Raw genomic sequence first — 18270 nt, 5'->3', positions numbered from 1 at the left:
TCGGCCCATCGTGTCCGTGCCGGCCATCAAGCCCTGTCTAATCTAATCCCATATTCCAGCATTTGGTCCGTAGCCTTGTATGTTATGGCATTTCAAGTGCTCATCCAAATGCTTCTTCAATGTTGTGAGGGTTCCTGCCTCCACAACCCTTTCAGGCAGTGAGTTCCAGACTCCAACCACCCTCTGGGTGAAAAAGTTCTTTCTCAAATCCCCTCTAAACCTCCCGCCCTTTACCTTGAATCTATGCCCCCTAGTTATTGACCCTTCTACTAAGGGAAAAAGCTCCTCAGTATCCATCCTATCTATGCCCCTCATAATTTTGTACACCTCAATCATGTCCCCCCTCAGCCTCCTCTGCTCCAAGGAAAACAAACCCAATCTGCCCAGTCTTTCTTCATAGCTGAAGCGCTCCAGCCCTGGTAACATCCTGGTGAATCTCCTCTGCACCCTCTCCAAAGCGATCACATCCTTCCTATAGTGTGGCGACCAGAACTGCACACAGTATTCCAGCTGTGGCCTAACCAGTGTTCTTTACAGCTCCATCATAACCTCCTTGCTCTTATATTCTATGCCTCGGCTAATGAAGGCAAGTATCCCATATGCCTTTTTTACCACCTTATCCACCTGTTCCGCCGCCTTCAGGGATCTGTGTACTTGCACACCCAGATCCCTCTGCACCTCCGTCTTGCCTAGGGTCTTACCATTCATTGTGTATTCCCTTGCCTTGTTAGTCCCCCCAAAGTGCATCACCTCGCACTTTTCCGGGTTAAATTCCATTTGCCACTGTTCCGCCCATCTGACCAACCCATCTATATCGTCCTGCAGACTGAGGCTACCCTCCTCGCTATTTACCACCCTACCAATTTTTGTATCGTCCGCGAACTTACTGATCATACCTTTTACATTCATATCCAAGTCATTAATGTAGACCACAAACAGCAAGGGACCCAGCACCGATCCCTGTGGCACCCCACTGGCCACAGGCTTCCAGTCACAAAAACAACCTTCGACCATCACCCTCTGCCTTCTGCCACTAAGCCAGTTTTGTATCCAATGTGCCAAGGCACCCTGGATTCCATGGGCTCTTACCTTCTTGACCAGTCTCCTGTGCGGGACTTTATCGAAGGCCTTACTGAAATCCATGTATACCACATCCACTGCGTTACCCTCATCCACACACCTGGTCACCCCCTCAAAAAATTCAATCAAATTAGTCAGACATGATCTTCCCTTGACAAAGCTATGCTGACTATCCCTGATTAATCCTTGTCTCTCCAAGTGGAGACTAATTTTGTCCCTCAGAATTTTTTCCAATAATTTTCCTACCACTGATGTTAGGCTCACTGGCCTGTAGTTCCCCGGTTTTTCCCTACTTCCCTTCTTGAATAATGGTACTACATTAGCGGTTCTCCAGTCCTCTGGCACATCCCCTGTGGCCAGAGAGGTCCTGAATATATGTGTTAGAGCCCCCGCAATCTCTTCCTTTGCCTCACACAGCAGCCTGGGATACATTTCATCCGGGCCTGGGGATTTATCCATTTTTAGGCCTGCTAAAACCGCCAATACCTCCTCCCTCTCGATGTTAATATATTCGAGCATATCACAGTCCCCCCCGCCCTATTTCTATGTCTACATCGTCCTCCTCCATAATGAAAACAGATGCAAAAAATTCATTTAGAACCCCTCCTACATCTTCCGGCTCCACACACAGATTGCCACTTTTGTCCCTAATGGGCCCTATTTTTTCCCTAGTTATCCTCTTACCCTTAATATACTTATAAAACATCTTAGGATTTTCCTTTATTTTGCTTGCCAGTGTTATTTCATGGCCCCTCCTTGATCTCCTAATTTCTTATTTAAGTATCCCCCTGCACTTTTTGTACTCCTCTAGGGCTTCCTCCGTCTTTAGCCTTTTGTATCTGCCAAAAGCCCTCCTTTTTTTCCTAATCCATTCTCGTATATCCCCTGACATCCAAGGTTCCCTGTGGTTTTTGGAACCACCCTTGACCTTTACGGGAACATGTTGCCATTGTATGATCTCAATCTCCCTTCTGAAAGCCTCCCATTGCTCCGATGCGGATTTTCCTACAAGTAGCTGATCCCAGTCCATTTTGGCCAGATCCTGCCTTATCCTATTAAAATCGGCCTTCCCCCCTTTATTTCCGGCCCATCCCTGTCCTTTTCCATGACCACCTTAAATCTCACCATATTATGGTCACTGTCACCAAAGTGCTCACCTACTAGCACTTTTTCCACTTGGCCAGCCACATTCCCTAGAATTAGGTCCAGTACTGCCCCCTCTCTTGTAGGACTTTCTACATGCTGGCTCAAAAAGCTCTCCTGGATGCACTTTAAGAATTCTACACCCTCTGAGCCTTTCACACTTTGACTATCCCAGTTAATATTGGGGAAGTTGAAATCCCCCATTATTATTACCCTATTATTTGCACATTTCTCTGAGATTTGCCTACATATCTGTTCCTCTATCTCCCCCTGACTGTTTGGAGGCCTATAGTACACTCCCAGCAAAGTGCTTGCCCCCTTTTTGTTTTTAAGCGCCACCCATATGGCCTCATTAGAGGAACCTGCTAATATATCATCCCTCCTTACTGCAGTAATTGACTCCTTAATTAATATTGCGACACCCCCTCCTCTTTTACCTCCCCCTCTGTCTCGCCTGAAGATTCTGTACCCCGGGATATTGAGCTGCCAGTCTTGCCCCTCCCTCAACCATGTCTCCGTGATAGCAACAATATCATACTCCCATGTGTTTATCAACACCTTCAGTTCATCCACCTTATTTGCAAGACTCCTTGCATTAAAATAGATGCCATCCAGCCTTGCCCTTATACATTTGCCCTGTCTACCAAGCTGACTTGTTTTTTTCTCTATAATTGGCAGCACATCACCCCCTATTTCAGCTCCCCTCTGTATCCCATCCCTCTGCCAAGTTAGTTTAAACCCCCCGTTGAGCTGGCTTGGAAACTGGTGAGCTGAACCTGGTCTAAACAGCATGCATTTGAATTATGATACTGCAGACTGCTTTTCTCACTGCTCTTGCATTAGTACCAAACCCACCAATATCTTTTCCAATTTAGGTCGTGGACTTCAGACCATATTGAGACTTGCTTGTTGGGAGGTTTATGGGAATTTGATCATACTCCCTTTGCCAGTGCTGGATGCTAGACCTATTCACAAGGAACTCATACATTGTTGCTCTGCTCCCCCTCTCCTCGTCACCAGCCTCTATAACTTCAGAACATAGAACATTATTTTAAGTCAGATTTTCAGTTAGTTAGTTCCACTCTGCAATCCTGAAATATGCAAGATGTTGCTAGGGTCCTGGTGTATCATAATTGGCAGCAACTATATACTTAAGGTATGTTTTTTTTTTAATGCAATTAATTCAAGTTATCCCACATATTCGAGTAATCGTGTTCTAGCAGCCAAAAGGACAGGCGTGGGCTCCCAGACCTCTATCGATGCACCTTGTAGCTACCTACAAGTAAATGCTAAATACCACCCAGAGATAACTCACTACGATTGAGTAGATTGTCCAGGATTTTATGAGGATGACTGGTTACAATTACAAAGACAGAGTTGAGAAGTTAGGGCTTTCTTCACAAGAGAAGATTAAGGGAACATGATAGCAGTCTTAAAGATTATGAAGGACTACGATGTAGTAAATGCTGGCAGATTGTTTTCACTAGTCAGCGTTGAGGGCACAAATTTAAGATGAATCACAAGATGAATTATAGGAAAATGTAGTTAAAAAAATTGGAAGAGTGGTTAGAATGTGAATCTCTGCCACAAAACACTGATGAAGTAGACTCGTTGCTTAAAAAAGAGGAATATTAAAGGGTAGGGGAAGCAAGCAGTAGAGCGAGATTAGAGTACGTAACTCATGTGGAATAAAACACTAGCAGACTTGATGGGCCAAGTGGCCTATTTCTGTGTTGTAACAGTCTATGATTCTCCCTTTGGATTTTCCTTTCCTTTGTAGGGAGAAACTGCAGCCTCAGAAAATGAGCATAGCCTGGATTAAACCTATTCACTTCAATCAGTGGTAGAGTGTTACTCCTCTAATGTAAGCAGTGTAATGCTACTGCGCATGCAAGTATGTTACTTGAAAAAATGTCTTAAGTGCACTTCTCTAATAACAATTTTCATCATTTACGTAGAAAGGCACAGATTAATCAGCACGGATTTGTTAAGGGAAGGTCACGTCTGACTAACTTGACTGAATTTTTTGAGAAGGCAACAAGGGGTTCGATCAGGTAGCGCATTTGACGTAGACTACATGGATTTTAGCAAGGCTTTTGACAAGGTCCCACATGGCAGGCGAGTCAGTAAAGTAAAAGCTCATTGGATCCAAGGGAAAGTGGCAAGTTGGATCCAAAATTGACTCAGTGGTAGGAAGCAAAGGATAATGGTCGACAGGTGTTTTTGTGACTGGAAGGCTGATTCTAGTGGGGTTCTGCAGGGCTCAGTACTAGGTCCCTTGCTTTTTGTGGTATATATCAATGATTTAGACTTCAATGTCAGGGCATGATATAGAAGTTTGCAGACGATAGAAAAATTGGCCTTTTGGTTGATAGTGAGGAAGAAAGCCGTAGACTGCAGTAAGGTATCAATGGACTGGTCAGGTGGGCAGAAAAGTGGCAAATGGAATTCATTCCGGAGAAGTATGAGGTAATGTATTTGGGGAGGGCTAACAAGGCAAGGGAATACACAATAAATGGTAGGATACTGAGAAATGTAGAGGAACAGAGGGACCTTGGAGTGCATGTCCACAGATCCTTGAAGGTAGCAGGACAGATAGAAAAGGTTAAGAAGGCATACGAGATATTTTCCTTTATTAGCCGAGGCATAGAATATAAGAGCTGGGAGATTATGCTGGAACTGTATAAAATACTAGTTAGGCCACAGCTAGAGTACTGCGTACAGTTCTGGTCACCACATTACAGGAAGGATGTGATTGCACTAGAGAAGGTACAGGGGAGATTTACGAGGGTGTTGTCAGGTCTGGAGAATTTTAGCTATGAAGTAAGATTGGATAGGCTGGAGTTGTTTTATTTGGAACAGAGGAGGCTAAGGGGAGACTTGATTGAGGTATATAAAATTATAAAGGGCCTCGATAGAATGGACAGGAAGGACGGATATGATATAACTGGGATTACAGAGACATGGCTCCAGGGTGACCAAGGCTGGGAATTCAACATCCAGGGGTATTCAATATTCAGGAAGGACAGGCAAAAAGGAAAAGGCGGTGGGGTAGCATTGCTGGTTAAAGAAGAGATTAACACAATAGTAAGGAAGGATATTAGCTCTGATGATGTGGGATCTGTATGGGTTGAGCTGAGAAATACCATGGGGCAGAAAACTTTAGTGGGAGTTGTATACAGACCCTCAAACAGTAATGCTGAGGTTAGGGAGGGCATTAAACGGGAAATTAGAGATGCGTGCAATAAGGGCACAGCAGTTATCATGGGTGACTTTAATCTACATATAGATTGGTCTAACCAAATTAGTAACAATACTGTGGAAGAGGAATTCCTAAAGTGTATACGGGATGGTTTCCTGGACCAATATGTCGAGTAACCAACTAGAGATCAGGCCATCTTAGACTGGGAATTATGTAATGAGCAAGGATTAATTAGCAATCTTGTTGTGCGAGGCCCCTTGGGGAGGAGCGATCATAATATGATAGAATTCTTCATTAAGATGGAGAGTGAAGTAGTTGATTCAGAGACTTGGGTACTGAATTTAAATAAATAAATAAATGATGGTATGAGGCGCGAGTTGGCTAGGATGGATTGGGGAATGTTACTTAAAGGGTTGACAGTGAATCGGCAATGGCAAACATTTAAAGATCGCCTCGATGAACTACAGAATTTCTCCATCCCTGTTTGGCAAAAAAATAAAACAAAAAAGGTGACTCAACATTGGCTAACAAGGGAAATTAGGGATAACATAAGATCCAAGGAGAGGACATATAAATTGGCCAGAAAAAGCAGCAAACCTGAGGATTGGGAGCAGTTTAGGATTCAGCAAAGGAGGACAAAGGGAGTAATTAAGAGGGGGAAAATAGAGTATGAGAGTAAGCTTGCAGAGAACATAAAAATTGACTGTAAAAGCTTCTATAGATATGTGAAGAGAAAAAGATTGGTACAGTCAAGTGTAGGTCCCTTGCAGTCAGAATCAGGAGAATTTATAATGGGGAACAAAGACACGGCAGACCAAGTTCATACATACTTTGGTTCTGTCGTCACGAAGGAGGACACAAATAAACTCCCAGAGATGTCGGGAACATAGGGTCTAATGAGAGGGAGGAATTGAATGAAATCAGTATTTGTAGGGAAATGGTGTTAGTGAAATTGACGGCATTGAAGGCCGATAAATCCCCAGGGCCTGATAATCTACATCCTAGGGTACTTAAGGAAGTGGCCCTAGGAATAGTAGATGCATTGCTGGTCATCTTCCAAAATTCTAGAGACTTTGGAACAGTTCCCATGGATTGGAGGGTAGCTAACGTAACTCCACTATTTAAAAAAGGTGGTAGAGAAAAAACGGGGAATTATAGACCGGTAAGCCTGACATCGGTAGTGGGGAAAATGCTAGAGTCCATTATAAAGGATGTAATAGCAGAGCACTTGGAAAACAGTGACAGGATCGGACAAAGTCAACATGGATTTACAAAAGGTAAATCGTGCTTGACTAATCTACTGGAATTTTTTGAGGATGTAACTGGTAGAATAGATAAGGGAGAACCAGTGGATGTGGTGTATTTGGACTTTCAGAAGGCTTTCGATAAGGTCCCGCATAAGAGACTAGCGTGCAAAGTTAAAGCACATGGGATTGGGGGTAAGGTACTGACTTGGATAGAAAACAGGTTGGCAGACAGGAAGCAAAGAGTTGGAATAAACAGGTCTTTTTCCGAGTGGCAGGCAGTGACTAGTGGGGTACCACAGGGATCGGTGCTAGGACCCCAATTATTCGCAATATATATTAATCATCTAGACGAGGGAACTAGATGTAATATCTCCAAGTTTGCAGTCGACACAAAGCTGGGTGGGCGTGTGTGCTGTGAGGAGGATGCAGAGAAACTCCAGTACGAATTAGACAGGTTGGGCGATTGGGCAGATGCATGGCAGATGCAGTATAATGTGGATAAATGCGAGGTTATCCACTTTGGTGGCAAAAACAGGAAGGCAGATTATCTGAACAGCAATCGATTGGGAAAAGGGGAAGTGCAATGAGACCTGGGTGTCCTTGTGCACCAGTTGCTGAAGGTAAGCATGCAGGTGCAGCAGGCGGTTAAGGCGGCAAATGGTATGCTGGCCTTCATAGCGAGAGGATTCGAGGACAGGAGCAAGGATGTATTCCTACAGTTGTACAAGGCCTTGGTGAGACCACACCTTGAGTAGTGTGTGCAGTTTTGTTCGCCTTATCTGAGGAAGGATGTTCTTGCCATGGAGGGAGTGCAGTGAAGATTCACCAGACTGATAACTGGGATGGCAGGAATGACGTGTGAAGAGAGATTGGGTCGATTAGGCTTATATTCGCTAGAGTTTAGAAGAATGAGGGGGCATCTCATTGAAACTTATAAAATTCTAACAGGACTAGACAGACTAGATGCAGGAAGGCGGTTCCCGATGGAGGGGGAGTCCAGAACCAGGGGTCACAGTCCAAGGATAAAGATTTAGGACAGAGATGAGGAGGAATTTCTTCACCCAGAGAGTGGTGAACCTGTGCAATTCTCTACCACAGAAGACAGTTGAGGCCAATTCATTAAATATATTCAAGAAGGAGTTAGATATATTTCTTAAGGCTAAGGGGATCAAGGGATATGGGGAGAAAGCAGGGACAGGGTACTGAATTTGGATGATCAGCCATGATCGCATTGAATGGCGGAGCAGGCTCGAGGGGCCGAATGGCCTACTCCTGCTCCTATCTTTTATGTTTCTATGTTTCTATTTCCCTTAGCAGAGAAGTCAATAACCAGGGGGCATAGATTTGAAGTAATTGGTAGAAGGATTAGAGGGGAGTTGGGGAGAATTTCTTTCACCCAGAGGGTGTTGGGGTTCTGGAACTCACTACCTGAAAGAGTGGTAGAGGCAGAAACCCCACTCACATTTAAAAAGTACTTGGATATGCACTTGACGTGCTGCAACCTACAGGGCTACGCACCAAGAGCTGAAAAGTGGGATTAAGCTGGCTAGCTCTTTTGCGGTCAGCACAGACACAATGGGCCGAATGGTGTCATCACCATTTTGCATTTCATTCTTCAAAATGTAAAATGGCACAAGAGGAGAATACTGGGGAAGTTTAATTAAACTAACTGGTGTCATATGCGCAACTAAGTTTTATAGGTCCTTCAATAAATTTGGTCAATAACTTTCCCGAGTATTTCAGTTTATACCACACTTGCATATAAGGTAACAAGATTCTCGCATTATCTCAGCTATTAAGCACAAACGTGCTTTAAAATCTCCTGTGTCATTTTGGGGTCCAACTTTCATTTTTATCCAGAAGAATGTACCGTATCTACTATCTTGAAAACATCTTAAACAGGGATTCATGTCGTTAAGTAAGGTACAGCTTCAAAGAACAGGACATTTTAACAATAAGTCATGGAGTTCTAGATCACAACTTAATAAATAAACATTACAAAATACCGATGCTTCATCAGTGCAAGTAATCATCAGTAATACACACACTCCACATTTTAATTTCCTTCCAAACTCCCCATTTTCAACTATAAATTATAGTGCAATTTTCTGAAAGATAAAGAAGTTTACACTCGCACAGAGACAAAAAAAAAGAAATAAGGGTGAACATTCCAAAAATTAGACTAAGGATTGAATGACGCACAAAGCATTCAAAAAAAATTGTAGAGTTGGAAACTATGGAAAGATATGATAATCACTATAACAGAGACGTAACTTAGATTTGGATAGGAGTGGGAACTTAATATTCCCGGTTATAATGGCCTAGAAATTCGGTGGTGCCCCGTTTGGGGCGCCAGTCTCGCCAGAAGTACCGCCCCAGAAGGAGTCGCGAGCGCCCGCCAGAAATTCAGTTTGAACGCCCCAAAAGGAAGCGCGGCGCTACTCGAGGCGCCCCGCATCCGTCTTGGGGCGCTGCAACTGAAGTTCGCAGCGCAACGTGCCGCGCTGCGGTACTGCAGGCCTTCTTCCCCTTCTTAAAGGGGAGGGGCCTGCTGCAGCGCGATCTAAGATCACAAGTGCCGGCAAAAGAGCCCGGCACCGAGGAGAAGTGCCGGGCTCTTGGAAGACAGCCGGCACAACGCGGGGAGGGGGGTGGGGGCTCAGGAGGCCGGGGACGGCTGCGCGAAGAGGTGCTGGCAGGCGGCCAGCAAAAAAAATGGCCGCCCCTCACCTCAGCGCCTCTACCGCCGCAGGTAGGCCCCCCTGAACCGGTCGCAATTTCTGGTACAGCAGGGGGTGCTACCAAATTTCACGATCGGGGCGGTAGCGGGGCGCTGCGCACACCGATGACATCATCGGTGGCGGCGCAGCGCTAACAGCTAGCACCGCCATTAGCGCCCCGCTAAATTTCGCGGCCAGTGGCGCTAAACCCACTAAGTGCCCTCTTTGGGCGCTAACTGGTGGCGCAGCCCACTGAATTTCTAGGCCAATGTGTTCAGGAGAAATAAAGGGGGTGGGGTGACAGCGTTGGTAAAGAATCCATCACAATACTAGAACATAGAGAGATTCTTGGGAGTATTATTAAGACAGAATTGATATGGATACAATTCAGAAACAGGAAGGGAAATATTGCAACTCTGTGTTCCTTACAGGCCAACAAATAATGGAAATAAGATCGAGGTGGAGGTTTTCAGACAGCTCAGAACAGTGAAAGACACAGGGCGATTTTACCTATCCCAAGATAGACTGGGATAAAGGTAATTGTCACATTTTGGGATTTCCCACAGAAAGGATTTGGAAAAAGAATGACTTTTAGATGTTGTATTTTCAAGCATAGTTTATTCACACAAGTTTAAAAGGCACTGAGACAACAGGTAATGAGTCAAGCTTTGATGTTGTGCCTCCATAAACTGTAAATAATAAGCAATTCATTAGCTTATCTCAGCAATCGATGAACACGTCATACCCAACATGTTGGAAGTCTCTGATCCCTTTTGGCTGTCAACAGAGGGAAATTAAAAAAGAGACAAAGGCAGTCAAGTCAGGTGTTTTTTATATTTTTTTAAACCGAATATTGCAAAGCAGCCAAACCCAGCCAAGGCTGCAAGAAAGTTAGAATGCAGGGAAATAGTTATAAAAAAATATTTTAATTCAAGCAATAAAACCCACTGATATAGGGAAGTATGCCATATTCATGAATTTGTATTATTATTAATAAAAGACAGTTGTACTGATTGAAATAAGTGAATCCAATCATAATTGTTATTCTGTATCATCATGTGCTGTGAAATAAAGTAGTTTAAACATTTGTATCTAGCCTCATATCACCAATTGCCTGCTTGATCAGCCTTTAGAGAGATTGAAACAGCATACATGTGAATGACATTAATATAAAGTGCAGATCATAAGCTTTATCCTGGCTTATGCCAGCATATGGTTAGATATGTGGTAGTATGGACACACCCCTAAATGAAAGATGCTCAGACCACTTTTGGGAGTAACCAACACCACTGTACTGGAGAGAATATCTAAGATAAGACCCTAAACTTATAACAGCAATGCATGTGGCGAAAGTGGGAAATGCTTGTTAGGAAGCAGTCCTGGATGCAACCTATGTTTCCAAGTCCAACAAGAAGCACTGCTTGATTTATTTCTCGGAAAAGAGGTAGGGCAAATAATTGACGCAAGAGTAGAAGAATAATTGGAAAATAGTAACCACTGCATAGCTGGGTTCAATGCAAGAATAGAAAAGGATAATGAAGAGTCAAAAATAAGTGTATAGACTGGATGTGGTAAACCACTGTAGTTCACTGTGTTCACGTTGTTGTTGTTGTTGTCGTTCACTCTTGTTTAACTGTTATGTCTGACTATGCCTCAGCTGACTCCGCCCTCGGCTACTGAGTATAAGGACGGCCGCATGGCAGCTCCAGGCATTCGGTCATCCACTAGAGGCATAGTCCTGATCTGTCTGAAGTGCAATTCAGTAGTTAATAAAAGCCTGTCGTTCTGAACTCTGCTCAGCCTCTCATTAGAATTGATAGCGCATCAATTTTATTAACTACTGAAAAAAAAAATAATAATAATAACGACGCTGCAGATACTTAAGATCAAGTGCCTGGAACTCGACCCGCAAGAACTGGACTCGACTGCTAAGTTCTCGCACTGGCTGAACTGTTTTGAGTCCTTTCTGGCTGCATCCGGCGAGACCGTCGCCGCCGATGCCGACAAGCTCAGGGTGCTGAATTCTAAAGTAAACCACCGAGCTTTTGCCCTTATCCGGGATGCTACGAGCTACCAGGGGGCTATCGACATTTTGAAGGAGCAATACGCACGCCCGGTCAACTATGTTTACGCAAGACATCTCCTGGGGTCCCGCAAACAACAGCCCGGGGAACCCACAGAAGCATACATACGGGCGCTGAAGGAACTCGGCCGAGCCTGCGAATGCAAGCATCAGCCACGGAACATACGTGGGGATCGGGATCGTCATGGGCGCCGCCATTTTGTCCTTCTTCTCCGACGCCGCCATTTTGCCAACGGGCCCCCGACTCACCCACCGCCGCCTCACCGGGGTTCTACAGCGACGCTCCAGACTCCACAGCGGCCTCCATTATGCTGGATCAATCCAGACCCCATCAGCTAGCCAGGTCCACGATGGACATCCAGGTAAATGGCCGCGCCACAACTTGCCTTTTTGATTCCGGGAGCACGGAGAGCTTCATACACCCTGATACGGTACGGCATTATTCCCTCTCAGTCCGGCCAACGCGCCATCGGATCTCCATGGCCTCAAAATCTCACTCAGCAGACATCGGCGGCTACTGCGTAGTGACCCTCTCGGTGAAGGGCTCCGTTTATAAAAATGTAAAGCTATTCGTCCTGCCACATCTCTGCGCTGCCGTTCTGCTGGGGTTGGACTTTCATTGTCACTTTAAGAGCGTCACCTTCACATATGGTGGACCTCTTCCCCCGCTCACTGTCTGCAACCAGCAGTTTTTAAATTGCCCGCCGCGCCCCACCTGTAGTCTCTCCACCCTCAAAATCACACCCCCCCCCCGTTCGCCAACCTCACCCGCGACTGCAAGCCTATCGCCACAAAGAGCAGGCGATACAGCACCGGGGACAGATCCTTCATAAGATCTGAGGTGACGCGGCTCCTGAAAGAGGGGATTATTGAGGATAATACCAGCCCCTGGCGAGCTCAGGTGGTAGTCGTTAAGACTGGCAACAAGCAGCGCCTGGTCATTGACTACAGCCAGACTATCAACAAGTACACCCAGTTGGACGCATACCCTCTCCCCCGCATAGCCGACATGGTTAATAAGATAGCGCAATATCGCGTTTTCTCGACCATTGACCTCAAGGCAGCATACCACCAAATCCCTATCCGCCCTGAGGACCGCCAGTACACAGCTTTCGAGGCAAACGGCCGTCTTTTTCACTTCCTCAGGGTTCCTTTCGGCGTCACCAACGGTGTCTCCGTCTTCCAGAGGGAGATGGACCGGATGGTCGACGAGAATGCGTTACAGGCCACGTTTCCCTACCTGGACAACGTGACCATCTGCGGCCATGACCTGCAGGACCATGACGCCAATCTTGATAAGTTCCTTCGCACGGCCCAACTCCTAAACCTCACGTACAACAAGGAAAAGTGCATATTCCGCACAGCCCGCCTCGCTATCCTTGGTTGCGTGGTGGAACACGGAGTCATCGGCCCTGACCCTGACCGGATGCGCCCATTGATGGAACTTCCCCTGCCCCACTGTCTCAAGGCCCTCCAAAGGTGCCTGGGCTTCTTTTCCTATTACGCCCAGTGGGTCCCTCATTATGCGGACAAAGCCCGTCCACTTATCAAGTCCACTTCCTTCCCCCTGACGGCGGAGGCCCGCTCAGCCTTTCACCGTATAAAAGACGACATTGCCAAGGCCACCATGCACTCGGTAGACGAGTCCATCCCCTTCCAGGTGGAGAGCGATGCATCCGACTTTGCCCTGGCCGCTACCCTTAACCAGGCGGGAAGACCCGTGGCCTTCTTTTCACGAACCCTCCAGGGCTCCGAACTCAGACACTCCTCTGTGGAAAAGGAGGCCCAGGCCATTGTGGAGGCGGTGCGCCACTGGCGGCACTACCTGGCTGGAAAACGATTTACCCTGCTTACTGACCAACGTTCAGTCGCTTTCATGTTCAACAACAAGCAGAGGGGCAAAATCAAAAATGACAAGATTTTGAGGTGGAGAATTGAACTTCCACCTACAATTACGACATCTTGTACCGGCCCGGGAAACTCAACGAACCCTCAGATGCTCTATCGCGAGGCACATGCGCCACCGCGCAGATCGATAAGACTACGGGGCCTCCACAACGACCTCTGCCACCCGGGGGTCACCAGGTTCTTCCATTTCATTAAAGGCCGCAACCTGCCTTACTCCATCGAGGAGGTCAGGACCATGACCAGGAGCTGCCCAGTCTGTGCAGAGTGCAAGCCGCGCTTCTATACGCCTGACAGAGCAAACCTGATCAAGGCCACCCGCCCTTTTGAGCGCCTGAGTGTCGACTTTAAAGGGCCCCTCCCCTCCTCTGACCGTAATGTGTACTTCCTCAACATAGTTGATGAGTACTCCCGTTTCCCTTTCGCCATCCCCTGCCCGGACACGACCACCGCTACGGTCATTAAATGCCTGCACAACCTCTTTGCTCTGTTCGGTTTTCCCAGCTATATTCATAGCGACCGGGGCTCGTCCTTCATGAGCGACGAACTCCGTCAGTACCTGCTCATGAGAGGCATTGCCTCAAGCCGGACCACCAGCTACAACCCCCGGGGGAACGGACAGGTTGAAAGAGAAAACGCGACGGTTTGGAAGGCGGCCCTCCTAGCCTTAAAATCTAGGGGCCTTCCGACCTCCCGTTGGCAGGATGTCCTACCTGATGCGCTCCACTCCATCCGGTCACTGCTGTGTACGGCCACCAACGCCACCCCCCATGAGCGAATGTTCGTTTTTCCCCGGAGGTCCACATCCGGTACCTCACTACCACACTGGCTGACGTCCCCAGGGCCCGTCCTGCTGAGGAAGCATGTAAGGTCCCACAAAACGGCTCCCCTGGTAGAGAAGGTTCACCTCCTCCATGCCAACCCCCAGTACGCCTACGTGGCATACTCGGACGGGCGGGAGGATACAGTCTCCATTAGAGATCTGGCACCCTCGGGGTCCACTGACCCGTCACCATTGCCCTCCACCACGACCCCCTTCGACACGGCCCAAAATTCAGTAGACCAAATTCTCACCCCTATCCATTCCACCCCAGTAGACGGCATGCCGCGGCCCAAGGACCAGCCGGAGTCCACTCGCCCACCCAACACCAAAGGGGACGATACACCGGTGCCCGACCCCGCTCAAGACGCGTCGTTGGAAGCTGTAACATCGCAACCGTCGCCACGAAGATCTCGACGGCAAACAAGGCCGCCCGACAGACTCGCCTACTCGAACTTTTGATACACTTCACCCCGCCGGACTTAATTTTAAACGAGGGGTGAATGTGGTAAACCACTGTAGTTCACTGTGTTCACTTGTTGTTGTTGTTGTTGTCGTTCACTCTTGTTTAACTGTTATGTCTGACTATGCCTCAGCTGACTCCGCCCTCGGCTACCGAGTATAAGGACGGCCGCATGGCAGCTCCAGGCATTCGGTCATCCACTAGAGGCATAGTCCTGATCTGTCTGAAGTGCAATTCAGTAGTTAATAAAAGCCTATCGTTCTGAACTCTGCTCAGCCTCTCATTAGAATTGATAGCGCATCACTGGACAAATGTAAAATTCAGCAAAAGAAGAATGAATCTGGCCCAAATTAACTGGACAGAAAATTTAGCAAACAGGTTGGCAGATCAGCAGTGGGATTTTCAAATAAGAGATGGATAGAGTACTAAATAAATATAATCTTACAAGGCAAAAAGGGGATGCATCAGAGAACAGTGTTTTGTGGATAAATAGATTAAAACTACACAAACTTAAAAGGGAGGCATATGATAAAGTGAGGACTTACAATACTAAGGAATATACAAGGGAGGTGAAATCGGAGATTAGAAGGGCAAGAAGGGAATATGAAAAAGGCAAGCAGATAACCTAAATAGTAATAAGAAAAAGCATAATAGAAAAGTTAGAAAGTGTAGGACCACAAGGATGAAAGAGTCGAATTGTGGAAGATGACGACATGGTGGAGATATTAAATATTGTGCACTGCTTTTTACAAATGGTCATGCAGGTGAGAATGTAGGCTAGATGAACAACTGTTAGAGATAACTAGACAATATGGTTCTAAAAAATAATTAGCAAAGCTCAAGGTGGTTAAGTCGCATGCACTCTTGCTGTTGAAAGAAGTCAGAGAGCAGAGAATCTGGCTATAATTTTTCAATTCTCCAGTATATGCAAATTGTGCCATGAGACAGGACAGTAGCTAGTGTAACATCTTTGTCAGGAAGACAGGGAAAGATAAACCAGATAACTATAGAGCAGTTAGTCTAAAATCAGTCACAGGCAAACTCTTTAGTCCAGATTTTAACCTAACCCGCCTGGCATTGAAGTCAATGGAGTGAAAAATCAGATACAGTATAAAACGCACATCTGACCCCAAAGCCACCCTTTAAAACCAGGGCTTTAGACTTCATAACTAAAGATAAAAATGGCGAGTATTTAGAAACATGAGGGGTAATCTTTACATAGAGGACCGTTAAAGCATAGAATGTTTTGCCACAGGGAATGGTTGAGGCAGAAACCACTGCATCTTTTAAGGGAAAATTGGATAAATATTTGAGGGAGAGGAAAAGAGACGGCTGTTGGGAGAGTATGTGGCAGTGGATTCTTTTTTGATTAACAAAGAGAGTTGGCGTAGACACAATGGGCCAAATGGTGTCTATCTGTGATGTAAACGTCTTTGGTTCTTTGTATTTGGGCAGCACTTGGTGTTGGTGAGGGACTGAATTGCTTGAACAGCACATTGGCACAACCAGTATGTGTGGGGCACGGCCTGTTTTTGCCCAAGATTCTTTAAGTGATTGGTGACATATTGCTTCCTGGTAACAGTTCCTTTTGTTCTCAAGTTACTCTGGCATTTTGTCATCCATATTTCCAGGTAGGATTCTCAGGTATAGTCAAGCTCAATTTTCTCCAAGTCATGATTGAGATGCAATAAAATAATCCCTTAAAACAATGATTTCTAAAAGTTAACAGTACCGAGAGCCACCTTTACTTTTTTTCCCCCCCTTTTCTTTTAATTTAAATTAGAAATTAATCTTTTGTGGTAAGGTATAAGATCATCACGATGCAAGAGGTGATTGATCCCGTTCCAGTCGGTGAATTCTGGAGTTCTGACTCCGCAGGTCAGTTGTTGATGATTTGATAAAAAAATTTTAATGTTTAGAATCATGATTAAATTAAGAAAAAAATCCTCATTTAGTTCTGGAGGATACAGAAGCTGATACTAATAGAAGATCATAGGAAACACACTGATGAGAATGATTCCCAAACAAAAGGTGTGCTCAGTCATTTAAACATTTCAGGATTTAAGTATATCATTGCACGTTTTCAGCATAGCATCTTGAAAGAAAGGTGACAGTGGGAGTCTCATTGCCCAGCAGGGATTGTGCCCTGCACTGTCTTACAGCAAAATTATTGGTCAAAACACTGCAGTAAAGGCTAAACTACTTCTTCAAAACAAGTCATCATATGGGTGCCATAGATGTTGACACAGCATGGCAATAATCAACTGTTTCGGTTTAAAATGAATATATGCAGATGAAATTGGCATCCATGTTTATTCTCCACATTAGAGCACTGTGAAAAGCAAGTAATGCCCATTGGAGCTAAGCTAGTAATCAATGCTGCCGGCTAAAGTGTACATAATGCATACCTGAAGCCATATCTAAACTGACAAATGGCCTAACAGTCACGAGACAAATCACAGACTCAACATACAAGATACATGCAAAAAATACATAAAATTAAAGATTTACTGTTTTCACAGCAATGGGTGAATGTATTCCCAGCGATTGCAGCAGAAACATGCCAATGAAGCCACTGGGTTTGTACAGATGTCGATCTATAACACGTTTCTCACAATTTCTATTGCTGCTAAGCTTTATTGGACAAATATAGCACATAGCAAAATCACAAAACAGCATCTTTCATGAGATCCTGCAAAGTCAAAATTTACATCTAGTGTAAAAATATAATACCACAGGGAGAAAGTATTAAACACTCATCTTCCGAAACAATAACTTAGAATAAAATGCATTTGGTCTACAAGGGTCCTGGTCAAGAGGAAGGAAACACTTTGCCAAAACAAGCTTCAACATACACTGAAGATCATTTTTACTTACAGGAGAAGGAATAAAGGCTTCATGGTAGTTTTTAGGATTTATTCTCAGTGGACCCTGTAAATGTCAATGGAAAAAGTGAAGATCTTAATTTTTCAAACCATAATATTTTGAATCATGTGTTAAACATTTACTGCCTCGTGTAATTTGTTCACTTTAATGTCAAACATTAAACTTGCCTGGACCACAATTATATTTTCAAAATTCCATAAAAGCATATAAACAATGTGAAAATGTCAGTAGAAATTTGCCAAGTAACAGTGAAACATAATTAAATATTGGTCAAATTAAATGGTTTCCAAAATTACACTTTCCTCTCACTGGAGTGCCTCAACATTACAGCAGTGACTACATTTCCAAAGTACTTCATTGGTTGCAAAGCACTTTGGGATGTCCGGAGATTGCGAAAGGCACTATAATAATGCAAGTGTCTTTTTTTCTTTTAAAACAAAATTTGACACCGAGTCATGTAAGGAGATATTAGGGCAGATGACCAAAAGCTTGGTCGAAGAGGTAGGTTTTAAGGAGAGTTTTAAAGGAGGAAGGAGAGGTAGAGAGGTGGAGAGGTTTATCGAGGGTATTCCAGAGCTTAGGGCCTTGGCAGCTAAAAGTGGAAAATCTAGGCACTGGCCTCTTCATTACCTCACCCGAGTGCCAATCTTGCCAACCTCCTTCTCATCCCTCCCACCGCTGATCCAATGGACATTGCCAGATCAAAAATCACCGTTCCTCT

The 18270-nt window shown here is 45.2% G+C and overlaps 1 protein-coding gene across 5 annotated transcripts in view; it reads right to left on the bottom strand.

Moving 5' to 3' along the window:
• The window catches only part of dis3l2 (DIS3 like 3'-5' exoribonuclease 2), a 380300-nt gene that overhangs the window by 312235 nt on the left and 49795 nt on the right, over positions 1-18270 (bottom strand). For all 5 annotated transcript variants that reach the window (XM_085990207.1, XM_085990206.1, XM_085990205.1 and 2 more), the window contains exon 4: positions 17541-17594. In XM_085990207.1, coding sequence (XP_085846333.1) covers positions 17541-17594 — 54 coding nt within the window. The remainder of the gene's footprint in view (positions 1-17540; positions 17595-18270) is intronic.

The sequence above is a fragment of the Somniosus microcephalus genome, chromosome 6 (genome assembly GCF_052327205.1).
Source record: "Somniosus microcephalus isolate GS21.2 chromosome 6, FLI_Smic_1.0, whole genome shotgun sequence".
Taxonomy (NCBI): domain Eukaryota; kingdom Metazoa; phylum Chordata; class Chondrichthyes; order Squaliformes; family Somniosidae; genus Somniosus; species Somniosus microcephalus.
This window is presented reverse-complemented; position numbering and strand designations above follow the sequence as displayed.